This window comes from Mus musculus, chromosome 6 (genome assembly GCF_000001635.26).
Source record: "Mus musculus strain C57BL/6J chromosome 6, GRCm38.p6 C57BL/6J".
NCBI classification, from domain to species: domain Eukaryota; kingdom Metazoa; phylum Chordata; class Mammalia; order Rodentia; family Muridae; genus Mus; species Mus musculus.
Window position 1 is genome coordinate 128,876,963 of NC_000072.6, and position 21,478 is coordinate 128,898,440.

At 40.5% G+C, this 21,478-nt stretch overlaps 2 protein-coding genes and 1 pseudogene across 6 annotated transcripts in view; 2 read left to right on the forward strand and 1 right to left on the reverse strand.

Moving 5' to 3' along the window:
- Nucleotides 1-14,162, reverse strand: part of BC035044 (cDNA sequence BC035044) — a 43,081-nt gene extending 28,919 nt beyond the window's left edge. The window contains exons 1-2 of the mRNA NM_001254946.1: nucleotides 13,855-14,162; nucleotides 7,976-8,117 (exon numbers count right to left, since the gene is read on the reverse strand). Of these exons, the coding sequence (NP_001241875.1) occupies nucleotides 7,976-8,117; nucleotides 13,855-14,005 (293 nt within the window). The 5' untranslated portion in view covers nucleotides 14,006-14,162. The remainder of the gene's footprint in view (nucleotides 1-7,975; nucleotides 8,118-13,854) is intronic.
- On the forward strand, nucleotides 6,890-7,578 carry Gm8774 (predicted gene 8774; annotated as a pseudogene).
- Nucleotides 10,625-21,206, forward strand: Clec2i (C-type lectin domain family 2, member i). 5 transcript variants are annotated; one of them, NM_001289706.1, is made up of 7 exons: nucleotides 10,625-10,704; nucleotides 11,068-11,142; nucleotides 15,866-15,948; nucleotides 16,654-16,779; nucleotides 17,707-17,885; nucleotides 18,365-18,471; nucleotides 19,450-21,205. In NM_001289706.1, the coding sequence occupies exons 1-7, from the start codon at nucleotides 10,673-10,675 to the stop codon at nucleotides 19,586-19,588; spliced, it is 741 nt and encodes a 246-aa protein (NP_001276635.1). In that variant the 5' UTR covers nucleotides 10,625-10,672; the 3' UTR covers nucleotides 19,589-21,205. The 5 variants fall into 5 exon arrangements, with proteins under 5 accessions (NP_001276635.1, NP_001276636.1, NP_064653.1 ...); NM_001381961.1 differs by having other exon boundaries at nucleotides 10,628-10,704; nucleotides 15,866-15,936; nucleotides 19,450-21,206; NM_001289707.1 differs by lacking the exon at nucleotides 11,068-11,142.
- Nucleotides 21,207-21,478: the final 272 nt, after the last annotated feature.

Genomic DNA, 21,478 nt, shown 5'->3' on the forward strand with positions numbered 1-21,478 from the left:
AAGTGCCATTAGTCACTGCCCCTTTACAGACAAGTATTTAAAATGTTTTGTCAACAAGTTATTAATTCAAAAGATTAGATATTGTGAAACTTTAAAACTTTAACTTCCTAAAAGACAAAAAAGGGAGAAATTGTATCCCCGTACATACTATTTAGTGCATTCCCATGCACACTATTTAAATCATACCTTTATTTTAAAATTTTAAAATTTGGATGTCAAAAAATTTAATAAATGCTTTATAGTATCTTAAAAGGATCTACTTATTGGCTTATAGATTGATCCTAAACAGCTACCTTATTAGGGAAGGGAAAAACAAGTTCTCTCCACAGAACGCTACAAAAGCATAATGGTTAATTCATGTGACGAGCTGGCAGGTAAGTTGACTCAGTGCCCTGATTGAAATGACTAAGAAATTAAATTAGATTCATGTTTTAGATCCATCCTTGCTTACCATTTTTCCAGTTTAGACTAGCTTCAAGCCTTTTAACTCTATGACAATAGTACATCTGAGACTGTATATTCTGACTTAGTAAGATTAGTCATTTAATAGAGTCATAATGATTTTTCTCTTTTCTTCAGTGTGACCAGTCATTCTAACTCAATCTTAGACTGGTTTAATACTTAGTCCAATAGTAGAGATTCCTATTGTAGATAACTATATTCTTAATTACCGAGCAAAGTTAATTCAGAGCACATCCCCCACTTCCAGAGAATCTCTGGCCTTTTTACTAATTCTAAAACCAGCCCAGAGACTGAGCTTGAGCCTTGCTAGTTTGCAACTGAATAAAGTACCTGGTCTTCCCCAAAAGAAGATTTACATTGCTATTTTCTCATTGTCTAGATCTCGTTTTTTTTTTTTTTTTTTAAGCAGGTCAATCAACACCTTCAGCCAGACTGCAGTGGGTGTGCATCCCCGCCCCCTAGAGCGTGCTAGAGGCAGCTGTTATTTTCATTCTAAAGACATCTTGTGGCTTTAAGTCTGATTTGAGATTTAGGTTTACTATGAGAGCTACAAAGGCAAAAATTTCAAATATTAGAAGAGATCGGTTTTTATTCTGATAGACGGGCTTAGTCCCTTAGCTGGTCTCTGGTTTTCTACCCTTGCTGTTATCGCAAGGTCCCCTTAGTTCCTCAGGCTGTGGAAATAACAGAGATGAGGAGGGTGACCTCCAGCTCCTAATATAGCCTAAGAGCCACAAATTGTGGTGTTACTAGTGACATAATTCTTGTCAAGGCCTTGCTAAATCTGAGGTTGACAATTCTCTTTTAGGAGCTGCACAGTACTCAGAACTCTGCGTACTGATTCGTGATCGTATGAATACAGTACGGGTACCTCTTGGGTGCAGAAATTTACTGCAGGGGAAGGTTCAGCTTGACCATTTCTAGGTTCCCTGTGAGATACACCCGGTTTGGATGGAGGTTGGTATCTAGTTCCAGTTACAACCAAAAATATCTTGCTAAGGCTCTGCCTCCCCTTCCCAAAAGATACCAAGAGCCACAAGTGTGGGTCGTGACAGCACCCACGGGAGGAATCGGGTCAATTTTCCCCCAAGCCAAGGTTAAAGCCCACTTATCTATGGATGAGAAAATCATTTGATCACCTCAGTTAAGTGTGGCCTTATTTAACTTAATTAATGGGGGGGTGGGGAGAGGTTGGAGACCATACTGTCAGAAGGGCAAGCCCTTCACAGCCTCCCATCCTAAAAAGCCAATTGGCCTGTACTACGGAGCTGGTCATCACCCCCTCCTCCTTGTTCCCTGCCTGTCATCCAAGAATGCGGAGGAATATCCATGTACTCTCCTTCAGTGTTATTCATAATAAAATGCCTTTCAAATTTGTACAGTCAGCCTTCGCCAGGGTTCCAATGCCCTGTAGCTGACTACTTAAAATTCAACTAGGATGTTACCTATTCAGTACTAATTAGCATTATAAAGTCAGAGCCTACAGCTCAGGGCTAATCTGCTAGTTGTTTACTAGGACAGAAAGTACAGCCTTATCCAGATAAGGTTTACCATAAGAAAAGTTAAAAAATCCCACGGAGACAGGTTTCTTCATTAAGCCCTAGAATTCAGGCAGAATTTAAGGGCATAAATAAATTTTATGCCTCAGCCCAGCCTTTTCTCTTTTATATTAACAACAGGGAGGAGATGTAATCTCCCCTCCCCAGCCTGAAACCTGTTTGCTCAGGTTTCAGTGTTAGAGAGCATTGGGCAGAGCTTGCCGCCCCATCATCCTGCCACTCCCACTGCCTGCCACCTAGCTGTTCCGGAGCCATCACGTGTTCACCTGCAACCTTACTCCAAGATGATTTGGTGGGAATCGGGCCCCTTCCCCTCCTTCATAACTTGGTGCATGAATTAGTAAAATTGAACTTTGATCAGAATTTTTGTCTTAGCTTTATCTTTCTCTCGTCCGCCTAGCTCCCTCTTCTCTTCCAGGTTCCAGGATGCCTTCCCAGAACAGAACCCAGACATGTGAGCCACTAGCCGGACACAACACCTAACTGTACCCAAATAAATGATATTTGGCAATGCATGGCTTCCATTTGACAGAATTTGGAAAACTGAAATATTTGCACATACTCACGATTTCAATGGGCATGGCCTTCACTTTAGAAAAGGCTGAATCTGTAATTACATATTTATTAGAAGTTATGGCCATTATGAAAATACCTATACAAATTAAAATGGACAATGTTTGGCATATGCCACTAATAAGATGAAACTGTTTTTTTTTTTTTTTTTTTTTTTTACATATTATAATATAAAACATGTTACAGGAATATCACATAACCTTTGGGACAAACGATTGTGGAGAGATTTAATTGAACTCTAAATGGAATGCTTAACAGGCAAAGGGGTGGGGGGAAATAAAAAAATCCCAGAGATAGATTTCATAATGCTTTATTAACCTTAACAGTTTTAAATGCTAATGAACAAAAACTATGGCTATGTAAAGAAACTGGATTGTGGAAAAAGCTGCTGAACTAAACCAGCCTGTTAATTTTAAGTATATTCTGGCATCAAAATAGAAAATGGGAAATGTGATACACTGTGGGAGGGGTTACTCCTATATTTCCACAGGAAAAGCAAAGCTCCTTCCAAATGGATAAAAATCAGATATGACAAAGGGAGACCACTGAAGATCTTTGCTACAGACAAGAAGGAGACTAATAAGATCAACAAGATAGGTGATGTATATGTGGTGATGTATATATGTCTCTGTACACAGAGACAGTGCTGGAACCAGCTGAGACTTACATGTCTATATCCAGCAAATAACACATATTGGGCACAAAATTCTCATTACTTGTTATTACATACCATCTTTTAAGATGGCATGAATGAAAAATTGTAGTTTGATTTTATGTTATTAAACTAACCTATGAGGAAAGGCAGTTGTCTTCCTTAATTGATCTTCATTAACCAATCTGTGAATCATGCAGGCTCCATTCGAATGTTTTTACAGAGTTATGTGTTCCTTGTGAGGTTTGTGTATTGCGGAATAACAGAGTCTCTGACAAGACTCACACTCTGGGATGCTGAGATTCTGGGGCTTTCTATTCCAGCTCCTTATTTGATTCTATCTCTATTACATTGAAGCTGTTTTCTCTACAGACTTGCTTCCAGGACATTTCCAGAACAGCTAGCTCACCCATCCAGGCTTTCAGACTGTTATAGTCAGGATATCAACTAAGCCGTGAACTTTCTCAGCACATAGAGACTGGAAGGCAAATGATGCCAACTAGCCTTCCTGTGACAAAACTAATTTTCCTATTTCCCTTTGGGCATCCAGAAGGGATTTCTTTACCCCAATTCAGCTAGAGGCAAGCAAAAGAAGATTGATGTCCCAGTCCTTTAAGTTGGGATGGTTCTGGTTATTTTATGAATTGTAGATATGTTGTCATTTTAAGGGATAATTTGTTAATGTTGTAGCTTTGGACAGGGAGGAAACTAGAGAGTTAGACACAGGGATTTCTACCTTTCCTTTCCTCTTCTCTATCCTTCCTTCTTAGGTAAAGTAAAGAGGGGTGGAAGAGAAAAAGTGAGTTATAGTAGTATCATAGAAATTAAAGGAGTAGACAAATAGGGATATGTAATCCAATTTAGTCTTAGACAAAACACTGAATAGCCACATCTTACATTGGTAGAAGTCTTTGTAAATAATGCAAATTAAAGTTATACATTTACATTGGTACACAATTTATAGATTGATGTAGATCTAAGGTTTTCTTTACTGTGAATTTTTTACATTGATTCAAAGTTTGAAATTAGTGTGCTTACTCTCTGATAGGCATTGTGTCTATGCAACTCATCTAGACTATAATGCTTAGATCCAGTCCTTCTAATAACTGACATTACAAACTGTCTAGGATGATTGAGTAATGCAAGTTAAAGGCCAGATAGTAAATTCATAGTTACATTATATTCTGATTTGATTATAATTTACTCAATTAGAAATGACTAAGAATAGTTAGGATTTAACAGTTCAGCTGTACTTGACATAGATAGTCTTCAAAAGCATCAGAAGTCCACAGAATATGACATTTAAGGCCATTTCATTATTAAAGATCATTTGACTAGAGACATGTCTGTTCCTGAGAGCACCCCCTTCTTCATTCAAAGAAGAAATTGAGCATCAGTGGAGTTTCTACAGTTGTGGCAAGATAGCGACTGGCAAGATTTGCCCCAATTCATCTGTAGACAAAAATACTGTCCAGGAAAAGGACACACTATGTGGAGTATTCGACTGATAACTCTGTCAAGACAAGGTAAGCAGTTCCTTATAATTCTGCTTTACAAAGGTCTGTCAGATAATCCTGGCCAGAAGGCTGAAGACTGATGCTCTAACAGTTTGAGGAATGAGTGATGGTCCAGGTTAGTTAGCTGTCTCTACAAATTGATTAAATTTTGGAAGCTATGTTTTGTGCTTCTTATATTTCCATGTAATGTTTAATTTGTTCATGGATTCTGCTGGGGTTGAAGAGAAGTTATAGTTTCATAGTAAAGTCAGGTTGTTTAGCATTGAGAGAGATGATACCGATTTGAGAGGATAGTTTTCAGATGATGATATAAGCTAAAACCAGAACACAATTCAGGTAGAGAATTGCAAGTTCTTTAAGTTAGGATTGGTGGTAGAGTGCTTTATCTAAATTGACACATATGATGGCCTGGATGTTAAGTGTATCTTATAATTTAAATTTTGCATGATTGAGATGGTTGTGCTCAATTTGTATCTGAGAGAGAAAAGCCTTTTAATTGGTCAAAAGGGGGGAATGTTGTGGGTTGTCCCAGTGCTGTTTGTCTTCTGATGTTAATTGTGCTTCCTTAGGAGGTACTGCCTTGAAATGAGTGGATCACATACTCAAGTGATTTCATGTGAACCTTCTCCACATTTTAACTTGTAAAAAAAGGCTAAAGCCTATGATTGGGCAGTGGAAGGGAAATGTGGGGCTGGGGCCTTTAGAGAGTAGATGTAGAAGGATGGAGGAGAGGCAGCATGAGGAAGATGGACCAGAATCACATGGCTTGGAGAAGTCACAAGTACAAGGAATCTCATAGCTGGGAAACAGATTAATGTAGTGCTAGATCTACCCAATCTAGGCATACACCTTATAAATATTGTAAAAGAGTTGTGTTTTTGCATAGGCTCTTTGGGGGTAGAGATTTACAGCAACACAAGAGGACATCAATAGGATCATTCAACACCATCAAGTAGGCTTTATCCTGTGGATGCAGGGATGGTTTAATATACTGAAATCCATCAACATAATAGACTATATAAACAAACTCGAACGAAATCACAGAATCCTCTGATTAGATGATGAAAAAGCCTTTGACAAAATACAACACCCTTTCATGTTAAAAGTATTGGAAAGATCAGGAATTCAAGGTGCATACATAAACATCATAAAAGCATTAAAAAGCAGAGCAATGGCCAACATCAGGTTAAATGGAGAAAAACATGAAGCAATCTCACTAAAATCAGGGACAAGACAAGGCTGCCCACTCTCTGTATCTGTTTAATATAGTAGTTGAAGTTTTAGCTAGAGCAATTAGACAACAAAAAGAGGTCAAAGGACTACAAATTGGAAAGCAAGTAGTTACAGTATCACTATTTGCTGATGATATAATAGTATACATAAGCAACCTCCAGAATTCTACCAGGGAACTCCTACATCTGATAACCAACTTCAGCAAAGTGGCTTTACATAAAACTAACTCAAACAAATCAGTATTTTTCCTCTAGAGAAAGGATAAACTGGCTGAGATAGAAATTAGGGAAATAGCACTATTCACAATAGTCACAAATAACATAAAATATCTTGGTGTAACTCTAACTAAGCAAGCAAAATATATTAATGACAAGAACTTCAAGTGAAGTGATTTAAAAAAAAATCAAAGTAGACCTCAAAAGATGGGAAGATTCTCTATGCTCATGAATCAGTAGAATTAACATAGTGAAATGGCCACCTTAACAAAAGCAATCTATGGATTTAATGAAATCCCCTTCAAAATTCCAATCAATTCTTCACAGAGGTAGAAAGAGCAATTCTCAACTTCATAGGGAATAACAAACCATCTAGGATAGTAAAAACAGTTCTCAATCATAAAAGAACTTCTGGAGAAATCACCTTCCTTGATCTCAAGCTGTACTACAAAGCAATAGTGATAACAAACAAACAAACAAACAAACAAACAAACAAACAAACTTCATGGCATTGGTACAGAGACAGAGAAGTGGATCAATGGAATAGAATTGAAGACCCAGGCCCTTAAAAATTGCTGCGAGATTGAAACCTGTGTGAACCTGGTCGATATTCTTGATCTCTGGCTTCCTTTCTCTGTAGGCTTCACCAATAGTCCAGCACCAAGACCACTTAGAAAAATGGAAGGTAATGGATCCATCGACATGTTCTCAGAAGTCCTAGAGAAGCAGTTCCTCCAGGCTGCTAAGCTAGTGGAAAATCACTTGGACTCTGAAATTCAGAAACTGGATCAGATTGGTGAAGATGAACTGGAGCTGCTCAAAGAAAACTGGTGACGCTCAGGCAGGCTCAGCAGCAGAAACAAGAGTGGCATTCCAAAGGGCACTGGGGTGTACAGAGAAATCGGCAGCGAGAGAGACTTCTTTTAAGAAGTCAAGGAGAGTGAGAAAGTGGTTTGCCATTTCTACAGAGACACCGCATTCAGGTGTAAAATACTAGACAGACATTTGCCAATTCCGGCCAAAAACCATCTTGAAACCAAGTTTTTGAAGCTGAATGTGGAAAAGACACCATTCCCCTGTGAGAGACTGCAGATCAAGGTCACCCCCACACTAGCTCTCTTGAGAGATGGCAAGACACAAGATTATGTTGTTGGATTCACCGCCCTAAGAAATACAGATAGATGGCTTCACTACAGAAACTTTAGAATGGAGACTTGGTTGTTCTGATGTTATCAATTACAGTGGAAATTTAATGGAGCCACCATTTCAGACCCCCCCCCCCAAAAAAAAAAATTTGGGACAACTTCACAAAGCTGGAAAAGAAAACTATCCGAGGAAAGAAATATGATTCCGATTCTGATGATGATTAGACCATGCTGTACTTTAAAACCTTCTGTCTGTCTGTCTGTCTGTCTTTCTGTTTGTCTACATCAGAGTTAAGTGCATTTTATAAATGCCACTGATTTCGGCCTATTGACCATCCAATATTTTTATTCCAGCATGTACACTGTTTGACCATTTTGTCTGCAGTCATTATATATAACTTGAGAGAAACAGATATTTTAAATTACTTGGGAAGGGTCTGAATTCTCTATTTTTGTGATTGATTTTATCATAACGTGATTTTTCTATCTTTAAACCATTCACACTTCTGTTTTTAATCTCCTGAGTTAGAAATAGGAATTTGCCAACTATTGTAAGAGCCAGTCAGTGCTGACTATACACCAGGTTGGGTACCATCCACTGGGCACCACATGCACTTACTTGTCCGTGATCTGCTTCATGGAATGGGTTTCAGGAACTATTAAAGACTCACTCATGGTGACTCTGCTGATAGGAAGAAACTCAGGGTCTGAGCACATCGCCTTATTTAAATGATCCTCATTGCATACGCACATTATGAGACCTGCAAAAACATAATTAAACCATTTTTTGAGTGATAACATAAGGAACTCCATTGGCTGCTCAGTAAAACAACTTTAGTAAAGGTGAAAATTATTTTTTAAAAGTGTGATTCTGGAAACTATGCGATCATATAGCAAACAAAAACATTTTTTTTAAAAAAAAATATAGGTCATGTGCTTAGCATGAACAGAAAGAATCTGATGCCCAGAAATAAATAAGCCTTGGTAAGAAAAAAAAATTGAAGACCCAGAAATAAACCCACACATCTATGGTCACCTGATCTTCGACAAAGAAGCCCAAACCATACAATGGAAAAAAGAAAGCATTTTTAAGAAATGGTGCTGGTTTAACTGGCGGTCTGTATGTAGAAGAATGCAAATTGATCTATTTTTATCTCCTTGTACAAAGCTGAAGTCCAAGTGGATCAAGGACCTCCACATAATAATGAGGTACACTAAATCTAATCTCTTTTAGAAGAGAAAGTGGGAAATAGCCTCGAACACATTGGTACAGGGAAAATTTCCTGAATAGAACACAAATGGCTGAGGCTCTAAGATTGGCCATTGGTAAATGGGACCTCAGGAAACTGAAAAGCTTCTGTAAAGCAAAGGACACTGTCTACAGGACAAAACGACAATCTACAGATTGGGAAAAGATCTTTATTAACCCTACATCTGATAGAGGGCTAATATCTAAGATATGCAAAGAATACATAAAATTAGACCCCAAAGATCAAATAACTTGATGGAAAAATGGGGTACAGAGCTAAAGAAAGAATTCTCAACTGAGGAATCTCCAATGGCCAAGAAATACCTAAAAAGATGTTCAACATCCTTAGTCCTCAGGAAAATGCAAATCAAAACAACCCTGAGATTTCTACTTTACACCAATCACAATAGGTAAGATAAAAAAGTCAGGTGACAGCAGATGCTGTCGAGGATGTGGAGAAAGAGGAACACTCCTCCATTGTTGGTGGGATTTCGAGCTGTACAACCATTTGGAAATCAATCTGCGAACTACTCAGAAAATTGGAAATAGTTCTTCCTGAATAACTAGCTACACAACTCCTGGTCATATATCCAAAAAATGCTCCATTATCCCACAAAGACACTTGCTCAACTATGTTCAAAATAGCCTTTTTTTATATAACAAAAGCTGGAAACAACCCAGACGTCCCCCAAGGGAAGAAGATGTGTTACATTTACACAATGAAATATTACTCAGCTATTAAAAACAAGGGCTTCATGAATTTTGCTGGCAAATGGATAGACCTAGAAAATATCATCTTGAGTGAGGTAACCCAGACCCAAAAGGACATACATGATCTGAACTCACTCATAAGTAGTTATTAGCCCAAAAGCTCAGAATACCCATGATACAAGTCACAGACCATATGAAGCTTAACAAGAAGGAGGCCAAAGTGTAGATGGTTCAATCTCACTTAGGAGGAGAAACAAAAAATCATGGGAGTCGGAGGGAGGAAGGGACCTGTGTGATAGAGGGGAGGGGGAGGGAAAAATGGGTGGGCAGGATCAGGTGTGGGAAGAGACAGGAGAGAAGTCCAGAGGGCTAGCTGTATCAACTAACTGCATGCCCCAGAGCTCCTAGGCACTAAACCGCTAATCAAAGTGTATCCACAGATGGGTCCATGGCTCCAGCTGCATGTGTAGTAGAGGACTAACTGCCTCATCCTGCTTCAGTGGGAGGGGAGGCACTTGGTCCAGTAGAGGCTTGACACCCCAGAGAAGGGGGATGTTCTAGGCTCTAGGCTTGAGGCAGGGGTAGGTAGGTGGGTGGGGGAAAGGAAGTGGGGAATGACATGAGGGGTTCATGGAAAGGAGGTGAGGAAGGCAACAACATTTGAAATGTAAATAAATAAAGTAATTAATAATAAAAAAGAAATGTTCTCAACAGTAAAGTTTTGGCGAGGCAAAGAGAAAGTAGACAGGCATAGTAGAGAAAGGTCAAGTACGCCTAGTGATCTTCTGCAGTGAATAGAGTTATATTTGACTGGTGTCCAATGGCACAGCTGAATGGTAGACTTCACACTTCTCATGTACAAAGCTCTGAGTTTGATCCCTGTCACCACACACAATAAAAGTGCCTTACACACACACACACACACACACACACACACACACACACACACACACACACAAGGCCGGGCAGTGGTGGTGCACACCATTAATCCCAGCACTGGGGAGGCAGAGACAGGCAGATTTCTGAGTTCAAGGCCAGCCTGGTCTACAGAGTGAGTTCCAGGATATCCAGGGCTACACAGAGAAACCCTGTTTCAAAAAAGTTACTTTTTGTACCTTGAAATCTAAAATATGTCTCAACTCTGTTTATTTCTTTTACAGTATAACATGCTCCCCCTCCCCCCACCCCGCCGCAGTTTTTCAGTTCCAGATCTAGGTAGGCACCCAATCTCTGGCAGCTTATCAAGTCAGCTGATGTGAAAATCCGCCCACAACTCACAAAATATAGAGGGAAGACAGAGGGGAAAAAGGGGCGGGCTCATTGCTTCAGCAAGAAGATAGTGGTGCAGAGCCTCCCATGCCAGATTGCTTGGAGACAGGAGAAAAACTGTACGTATTTAATGAAATGCTAACTAAACTAAAGTGGGGGAGGCTTCCTCAGGGGAGCTGGATCTTGCTCCTGTTAGCCTGCCATAGTGGGTCTCTATAGATCAGCTGAGGCTGGGGTGGGGTGGACGGTGGGAGCTCTGCTGTGGTCGGAAAGTACCGATGCCACTCTGTGCTTTCTGGTATGGCCAATGTTACTTAAATACGATTGGGAGGAGTGCAACCTTTTGAGTTTGTAAATCAAAGCAGGTGCCCAGATTCCTGGAGGATTGACTGGAGGACCTTGGGGGTGCTCTGGCCCACCCTGCCACCCAGCCCACACCTTAAGTGCCCCTCCTCCACACCTACCTACAACTTTCTTTTCAGGCTCCCACAGCACTCCCCCTTCCCCAAACCTCCAAGCTTTTGGAATTTCTCTCTTCCCAAGGACACGGGTATCAGGTAATACTCTTTCTGGCCTTAAATGACTCTTGTGGCATCAGGGAAGGATCAGTTTTTTTCCAGTAGGGTGGGGGTGGGAGATTTATCCCATCTACAAATCCATCTACAGTTTTAGTTCACTGGGTGCTGGGAATGAACCAAGTCCTCTCTCTGCAAGAGCAGCAAGCTCCCTTCCCTGTTGAGCCATGACTTTACCCCCACTTTAATACTTTTGTTTAGGAATAAAATATCAAATTTCTTGAAAAGCAGAGTTCACAATTGTTGTTAGATCAATGGCCTAGTGGCAGCCTGAGGATACCAGGCAAGCTCCTTCAGAGTGGACAGCCTAGCTGCTAAGATGATTGGAAATACTGTTCTGGGAGGTGGGGGACAGGTCGAGGAAGAGGGAGACCTAACCATGCCTCCCTTCAACCCTAGGGCCCTACTCCATGCCATCCTGTGCACACCTAAAGTACCCTCCTCCACGGCTATCCTGGTCCCTTAAACAGACCCTTAACCAGAGTGTAAAACAGGGTCTTCTTGAGGCAGAGTAGCAGGTATGATTGGCCTGCTGCCTTTGACTGTGAGCTATAGCCAGGTTCCACCAAGTCCCATACTCCTCACAGTAAGCCATAGCACCTGTTGTGTTGGGAAAACTTAGAAAAGTAAAGATTTCCTTTGTTCTTCAGACTTTTCTATGGGTTAAAAATGGCAGCCAGGTCCTCACAGCACAGGCCAAGGGACATAAAGCAACTGAATTTGGTGAAAGTTACTGTATCTGCTGTCTCACAGTGGTCTCTCTAGAAGCCACCGCAGCTTCTCTAATGTTTTCACCTCCTCTGACTCATACCCAAAGAGAAAGGTCGTGAGTAATACTACTGTTTCTCAGATAAGCCATGTGCTTCTGAGGGCTAGTAGTCTAGATGAACACCAGAGGGCCTTAAGAGAGTCCATGACTGAGCAATAAAATGGTGAGGTTCTAAAATGGCGACTTTTTTCATCACCTTCCGGACCTGAGAACAAATCTTGGCTACTTAAAACAAGTCTGTGCAGCCTTTCTCCTCTCATTGGTGCCCCTGCCAGTGAGCAAATCCAAACAGTTCAAGGCCAGAGCAGGATGTGGTTTTTGATTGACACAGTAAGATGAACGAACTTGCTCTTTGTTTCATTATGGTGAATATATTCAAAACCCCTTGGGCTAGCTTTAGAATTACGGTACGTTATTGTGAGCAGTATTCATCCTACTGTGCCTTTGAACACCAGATCTGATATCACTTTAAAGAAATTATTATCTGTTCTGTCTCTACTCCCCACAGCCCCTGGTAAGAGATATTTTTACTTGCTTGTGTGTTTACAATAGCCAGCACATGGAACACACTAGTAGGCTTCTCTGATGACTTAATAAGCCAACTCGAGCTGAATTAAAAGTAGAAAAGCATATTTATTTCAGAACAGTTCCAGGGCAAGGTCACCAGTCTCAGGGCACAAGGTGGAAGTCCTGCCCAGGCTATGGCAGGGAAGGTGTTTTTATAGATTGTTGGTGAAGGAAAATGACCTGTCTGCCACAAGCTGGGCTTGAGTCCCAGCGTGGTCACCTAGGCTGGGGACAAGGTTGCTACAGCTACCATGAATGTGGAACTGGGCTTTGGGTGCCAGGGCTGGGGTGGTGGGAGGTGTGGGGTATGGGCCAAGTCGGAGGCTCCAACCAAACAGACATCAGCATCTATCAGTGGATGAGTGTGGAAAACCTGTGATACATACTCCCATATATACTGGAATACTATGTACTAGTAAGATAGGATGTCTTTTGTGACAACATGGCTGGACCTGGGTGACATGCTGAGACAAATTAGTCAGGCACTGAAAGGCCAACATTGTTCATCAGTTGTAGAGGGGTTTGTTAGCTAAAAGCAGACAGGAGTTTACACTCTTTTCTTCGATTTGGAAAGATTTTTGAAATCACAGTGCAGAACCTGAAATCACAATGAAACCAAACCACTCCTTTACAATCTGAAGGGGTTTAGAAATCTCCCAAGACTTCCTTTCTATAGGGAGTGTGAGGAGGGCTGAGGAGGGCTCCCAGCAGCACATGGCTGAGAGGTGCTGGGGCTGGAAATGAGCACAGGCGAATTTATTATGCTATCATTTTATATTCTGTAGAACTAGAAAGAATTAAGGCTGGGAGTTCTGTGTGGATCCAAAATGCAAAAGCTCAGTGCTTAAAGCCTTCTTTCTAATCCTAAGGCTCCTTTCCCTCCTTGTTAATGTAATAGAAGCTTTCTGGTATTTTAGGTGTGCGAAAATGCACAAAATGCAAGGATTAAAGTCAGTGAAAACTCTGTAAAAACTATAATTAGCACTCAATAAAATTAATTCATTTGGTATACATTTCTGTGAATTTTGAAAACATATAATCAGGTGTTCTTCATTAAGATACATAGGGGCTGGAGACTTGGCTCAACCACTGAGAGCATTTATTGCTCTTGCTAAGGACTGAGGTTTCACTCCCAGCACACATATGGTGGCTCAACACCCACCCCTAATTCCAATTCCAGGGATCCAATATATTTTCTAAATTCCTCTAACAGTAATCATGCATGTAGTACACTACATACATACATACATACATTACATTCACACATTCTTACATTTAGCTGACAAAGCACTCTTAAATGTAAAATAAATAAGACTAAAACAGTCATTTTAAAAATATATACAGACCCCCTACCCTACCTGTTTCCCCGTTGTCTGCTGCAGACACTCTCACCACTCCTCCGCCACAGCCATGAGTAGTCACCTTTCCAGATGACTTAAAATGGGTCCATGAAGCAGAGAAGTCCCACAAGAGTTCTTTCAGCTTGTCACAGCAATGCCTTCTGCTCATCACTCACAGTGCAGTGCTAATCAGTAGTGTGTCAGAAACATGCACTGCTGGTGAGATGCTGAGGGATCATACCCATAGCATCGCCTACACAGAATCATGCTCTGAGTTCAGAAATTTTTAAGAATCTCACCAGCAAATACTATGCAAAGAGGTTGTGAAAAGCTGTCAGGAAACTTCTAGAGAAGTGATAGGAGGAAGTGAATAGTGGCAGTTGGGGGTCTCTTCACAAAGGAAACTGGGACTTCCTGTAGCTCTCTGACCTTTGCATGAGCTTACTTTCGGGTTAGTTTAGGGACACTTTGGGGAAGAAGCCCTTGGGACATTTGGCCTGTTAAAGTGGCATGAGATAAGGCAAGCACAGGCATGTGTTCCAAGTTGTTTCTTGTGTTGAGAGGTTTACCTTGTCATCAGCTTGGGGATATTTTAATGGTCACAAATGTGTCATTTTCACAGGGATCCTTAAAGCTGCTGCAAATATTCACATAAAGATGTCTTGCAACTTGAATTCCTTTCCAGCATGGGAATATGTGGGTAGGATGGGAGCATATCACATTTTACACTTACAAACAGCTTTGTAGAAGCTGTAAAATTTAGCCTTAAGAAGTTGTTAGTTCTACCTCAACATGGACATCCACATCAATGTATAACCATCCTGTTATGCAGACAGTGATTTTGCTCTTAAATCGAAGATGATTTTGCCCAAGACAAGTTCACAAACATTCCCTTACTTTTCTAAAAATCAAATGACTTTATGATATTAAGTTTTGTGCTTGGATCTCTATGTCTACAAATGGACTGTAGAAATTTATGCCTATTTATTTATTTATTTATTTTTTTAGGAGACAGATAGAAGGTTGTTTCAGTAGCACACACGGGAGTGATGCCATCTTTTCCCTGTCTAAAGACTGTTCATCTCTGTTAAGTGTCTCTTGACCACCCACATGTGTTTGACCTCATTGTGGAGTCCTGTTTTCTGCTGTGTTGTTTCAGTGTCTACTCTGATGCTAGCACCAGGCTTTCATTCCTGTTCCCATGAGAACATGAGACATCAGGTCAGGCCTTGTGATCTTTCTGATTTTGACCTCTTCATTCTCAGAATAATTTTTGACTATTAATTTTTGACTCTTTTTAATTTTCATATTACTTCTCATACAACTTGGTGCTATGATTTTTTTTTTTCTGAAGGCAACTACATCTCTGGAATATGTTACACATATATGTGTGTTCAGAAATTGTTGACATGAGCAATATGGAGTGTTCTAGTTCATTATGTGTTTAGCGCTGCCTTGATTTCTTTCTTTATTTCAAAAATGTAACATGTACGAGTGCTTCGCCTGCATAGATATCTATGGATTGTGTGCATTCCTAGTGCCCACCAAGGTTAGGAAAGTTCTCAGACTTCCTGAATATGGATTTACAGAGGCTTGTGAGCTCTTATATTGGTTCTAGATTTAACCCAGGTCCTCTGAAAGATCAACAAATGTTCGAAACCACTGAGCCAACTTTCCTTTTTATTTCTTTATATATTTACATGTAGTTTTTGTTATGCTGACTATGAACATCCTATTTTTAGATTTGTAATTTTATGTTTTTTTGGCATTACTGTCTAAGATATTAATTTCCACTTGACAGGACAATACAACTGATTTTACCATGCTGTCACCCTGTCCTGCAGTTTTATAAACTCATTTTTTTTTTTTTTTTTTACATCCAACGGTCTTTTGTAGATTTGTTTGGATTTTTATGTAGATAGAACCCTGTCATCTGTGAAAAGAAACACTTTCACCTGTTTCTGAGAAGCATAAACCTCCTTTCGTTCTTTAAGAGACTCATTTTATGTATGTGGCTGTTTGCCTGCAGGTTTGTACATAACATGAATGCCCAGTGTGTACAGAAGCCAGAAGAGGGCAATGGACCCCTTGGAACTGGAGGTGTGCAATGTTGTAAGCTACCTTCAATTCAAGTCCTCTGGAAGAGCTGAAAGAGATCTTAACAGCTGAGCCATTCTCCAGACACCTGACCCTATTTCTTTGTCCTGGCGAGCACCTCCTGGGAAAAGTCTACCTGGAGTAATGAGCAGACATCTGACTCTTGCTCCTGATTGCTGGGAACACATTCATAATGGCACCATTGAGAGTGCAGCTGACTGAAGTTGGACTTACTGCTTTGTTTTTAATGGATGAATTTTGTAGGGTTGAAGAAGTTCCTTTCACTTCCATTTTCCACATATTTTTGTTGTTTATTGAGATATTTCTAATTTTTCCTCTTTTCTTATTTTGTAATACATCTAATTACATCAATTTATTTTCTAGTGTTTCTACAACTCCTTCTAGCCAGGGCGCTTTTTATGGAGCCAAAACCAGATTTTTGTTGTTTGCATGTCACTGGGATCTCCACTCCGTCCATTTTTGCTCTTCCATTATTCACCCTGAGTTCAGTGATCAGAAGTCTCCCTGGCAGAAGTTCTGTTTCCATCCTCTCTAGACTTCTTTCTACCATGGACATCCTTTGTGGACCAGGGCCTTCTCTAAAAGGGTTGGCAGAAGCCTTTCAGGAACTGATAGGCAATTGTAAAGCTTTGTGGTGAATTTATTTTATTTTCCTTAAGAAATTCTTAAAAATTATCATTCTTATATTCATATTTTCAGGTAAAATTGTCCAAGGAAAATGTTTCAGAATCATCTCCACTGTGTCTCCTGTTAAACTTTACTGCTGCTATGGAGTGATCATGGTCCTCACTGTAGCTGTAATTGCTCTTTCTGTTGCTTTGTCAAGTAAGTGACTTATTTTCCAAATTATGTGACACTTCGTCCACATTCACATGGTCAGTTATACTTACTGACCACTGTGACCCAGGCATTGTGGGAAGGGCTCTGGAGAAATCACACTGGAAATTCCTGTTCTCTGGGAACTTAGGTTCTAGCTGGAAGTTGCAGTGAAGGAACACACAGTCTGTGGTGTACACAGGAGTCTTGGCTTGGCATCTGTGAGAAGATGACTTTCAGTAAGCTCTCAACTGAGATGTCAGGGACATAAATCTCCTTGGGGAACTGTTCAAGGCAGAGAATAAAGAGAGGAAATTTCAAAGTAGGAACCTCAAAGGTGAGGACAGGGAAGAGTAATATGGCCAGGAAGATACAGTGCCTCCCACCATAACCTAGTTGAGTTACCAGGCTTAACTGAATTTTCAAAGTATTAAATGGAAAGTTTCTGAAGTAAGAAATTTATAGGATTTTAGTACCACAATATCAGAATAGTGCAATACAATCTTGCACTGTCCTCTTAAGTATTTGAAGTCATCCTTTAGTGCAACATGTCTGCACCGTATATACTGCTTACCCAAAAGTTCTCACAGCAATCTCAGTTATCAGGCTGGGTGTCAGTAGGTGTCCCTACAGAGTGCTTGCTGCTGTAGCAATTCCCACTGTAGTAAACGGTCATCCAAAGCTCAGAAAGTAATGCTGTTATAGAAGTGCACTCCCTGGGAGCCCTACTGACAGTGAGCACCTGAGAGAGAATGGGACACAGGCCCAAGGTGGGAGGATTTTAGTTAAAAGCACATCTCGCTCAGGAGAGGAATCCTACAGATCAGTTAGGAAAGCTACCATCAGAGTCAGACCTCACAGCTGAGCTCAGGAGGGTGTGCCAAAAAGAGAGAGAAAGTATGTTTGTCATGATTCATTGTATTTTCTACATTTTAGCAAAAAAGACAGAACAGATCATAATCAACAAGACCTATGCTGCTTGCTCAAAAAACTGGACTGGAGTTGGAAATAAATGTTTTTATTTTTCTGGATACCCACGTAACTGGACATTTGCCCAGGCCTTCTGCATGGCACAAGAGGCCCAACTAGCTCGGTTTGACAACGAGGAGGAGCTGGTAAGCAAGGGACAGGGATTGGTTTGTCTGTCTGTTCTGTTGAACATTACATTGCCTTGCAATAGAGAGTTACAGATGAGGCCTGCGGAAGGATCCCATCCCAAGCACATGGAGACATAGGGAACGTGAGTGTGCACCATTTGCTGATGCTTGACTTCTGACTGGAGCCCTGACACAGTCAAGAAACATTCTCTCATGAAGTGCTCATAGTCAGCTGGAAGGTCAAATATGCCATTTTACTGGGATACCTGGTGGCCATGAGTGTTTTCCCATATGCTGGCATATGTTGGGTACAGAAGGACACAACTGATAATAACTGCAGTGGGAGGTTAACACAGAACTTTTCAGGCCACAGAGGAATGTGACCCTCAGTTACATCCTCCTGTTATCTCTAGAGAAAGTTGTGGAGTGGAGAGACTCCAGGATCATCTGAAACAAAGAGACATATATGTTTTTGATTTTTTTGTGTTTTATGACAGATTTTCCTAAAGAGATTCAAGGGGGATTTTGATTGCTGGATTGGCCTGCACAGAGAGTCGTCAGAGCACCCTTGGAAGTGGACAAACAACACTGAGTATAACAACATGTATATTTTCACAATGTTTTTCCTTCTATTATGTTCCTGTGTTGTGATATATGTGTGTCGTGGCTATGAGAGATGAAAGTCAATGTCATGTCAAGCCAACTGAAAAAGGAAGGAAGAAAAAAAAATGAACCCTTGTGCTGGAGGTGTGGCTCAGGGGCAGAGAGTATGTATAAATGCAACAGCCAATCCCCAGAAAGCTCTACAAACTCACAAATTTAAATACTTCAGAGGTTTTCCTGTTTATTGACCGTCATTTTCAAAACCTTTGCATCATGTCATTTTACTCAAAATATTTACCATAACGATGGTGTCTGGGAGTAGCTATTGTTTGCTCTGGCTCCAACTTAAACATTTCTGTTGTTGATAAATGCCCTGTGAGGGATATAGACAGAGCCTCAGATGGCCAGTGGGGGCTCTGAGACCCTAGAAAGCCACTGCAGTATCTGCAAGCCTGAGATTCAGCTTTCCACTATTTGCATGGCTGCACCTGTTCAGGAAAGCAGAGACTCTAAGTACATTTGGAACCTCCTCTAAAGTCTTGTTATCATTGAGCACCCAAAGCAGTCCTTGGGTTTGAGCTGTTTTCCTGGGATGGTAAATCACAGACTCAGTCACATCCATCACTGAAGCCCTTAGAGCAATTTACTAAGTGGGCGTCCCCATATATAAAATGCCTAAAAACAGAATTGAAAATCACCCTTAGTCGTGTCACTCATGGCTGCGGTTCATTTGAACATGGCAGCAAGCACCAGCCCAATGCCTTGTACACACATTACAGGATTCACCATGGACAAATGACAAAGGAGTGGTGTTCAAATCCTGAGAATGTGAGACAGTAGGTATAAAACTAATGCAGATGACTCCTCAGGGACTTTTTGATTCATATTACCAAAAATCAGTGGAGACTGGCGAGATTTCATTGCAGGAGCAAATGCAGTTCTGGGCTCTGTAGGCTTACTGTTTTTCGTTTCTTTTCAGGAATCCCATCCTAGGAGTGGGAAGATATGCCTACCTGAGCAGCGATAGGATCAGCAGTTCGAGGAGCTATATAAATCGGATGTGGATCTGTAGCAAGCTCAACAACTATAACCTCCATTGCCAAACTCCTCCTGTCTAGCACTTACCAAGAGACTCTTCTTAGCCTGTTATCTATGGGTGCTACTTTTTCCCCTATGGTCCCACAGTGCTATCAAATGGGATTGAGAATATTTTTTAACATCACAAATGAAAACAATCGAGGCTAGAGAGATTGCTCAATAGTTAAGAGCACTGACTGCTCTTCTGCATGTTCCCAGTTCACATCTGAGCAACCACATGGTGTCTTACAAACATCTGTAATGACATCTCATGTCCTCTTCTGGGATGTGTGAAAACAGGTACACTATACTTACATATAGTAAATAAGTAAATCTTAAAAAAGAAAAAGAAAACCATCTTAGGGAGGTGCACACATGGAGGATTACAAGACCATAGATGAGTTTTAAATAGATGTCAGCACTCATACCTTAACCTAAAGTACAACTAATGTTAGGGAACCCTTCTTTTATGATATTAAGGTTTTGTGCAGAGAATTCTTCTTTTGAATTTATGAGACTACAAAAATGAGTCCCCAACGTGAGGTGTCCTTTAATAATGTAAGCAGAATGGCTGGGATAGTGAGAAGCATCTGCAATCCCAGGTACCTAAGGGTTGACACAGGAGGGTCTCAGGTTCACGAGTGGGGACAGAAAGCACAGAAACACTTTCATAATGATAGGGAAGATGAGAATCTTTCTGTAGCATCCCATAATTTGAAGAAACATATTATACATGCTTTTCAAAAATTCAAACCAACATACAGAAGAATTTTTAAAAAGTGTAAAATTAAGATTTACTTTATACTCTGCAATTTAAAAGATGAGGGACATTGGCAAAATGTTTCTCCACTTTAGTTTTCAATATTTCCAATTATACTGTTCTAAGTATAATTATAATTACTTACTTATCCTGTTCTAAGTACAATGCATTTTATAAACAGATGCCATTTTAATTTCACTATTTTATGCCAGGAGCCTTCTGGCCCGGGCCAGGGTAATGGTGGGGTCTATATAGCATCACTACAAGATCCATGTTTGTGGATCTGCAGAGATCTGCTCCTAGGGGGAGTGTTCCTACTTAGCAATTGTTATATATGTTTAATGATAACAGGAAAAGCACATTAATAGCAGGAATCTTTCCTAAAATGAGTCACTCATAGCCTTGCTTAATGAGGGCTCACCTGTCACAGATTATATAATAATCCGAGGCAGGCCACTTCAGGATGATCACCTGCTAATTATTAGCTTGTCTCATTATGACTCTTGACAATTTTATTGTATTTATTTCCCATCAAATATGAGTTAAACTCCTTAGGTATTTAATACTTAATTTTACACTAGCATCTGCATTATTTGGTCTTTAAAATTATTAAAAATCTTATAGAGTTAGCTACTCTGTATTAATGAGTTCTAAAAGGGAAGAATTTCAGGTTAAAAGCATCTCTTGATCTCTTCATCCTTTCTTCTCCCTCTTGTTCTTTTTAAAGACTATATCAACTTGATATGCTGTGTGGGGCGCGGTTGATATCTATGGGAGGCCTCCAGGTCTTTAAGGAGAAAGATATGGAGAAATGGAGGAAGGGGAGAGGAGAGGGACATAGGGGGAGGGAAGAGGGAAGGGAAATTAATAAAAAAATAAAACCAAAACCAAAACCCTTACATTTGTACGGACTTCATTTATGCGTATTGCTTGTATGTTCATATATATTTGCCCCACCTGTGCTGGGCAGACAACACAGAGACAGCTCAGACAGAGATCAGACAGGACCAGAAGGAATCAGCTCCCTGCTTACTGTGAGTGGTGATGTGGATGCTGGAAATGGAGCAAGAACAAGTGCCCCTAACTGCTGAGTCAAACAAGGCTAATGAGCTGGAGAAGTTTGTGGGAGGCATCAGGGTAAGAAGAACTGTGAGGAGCCACAACTACTAAG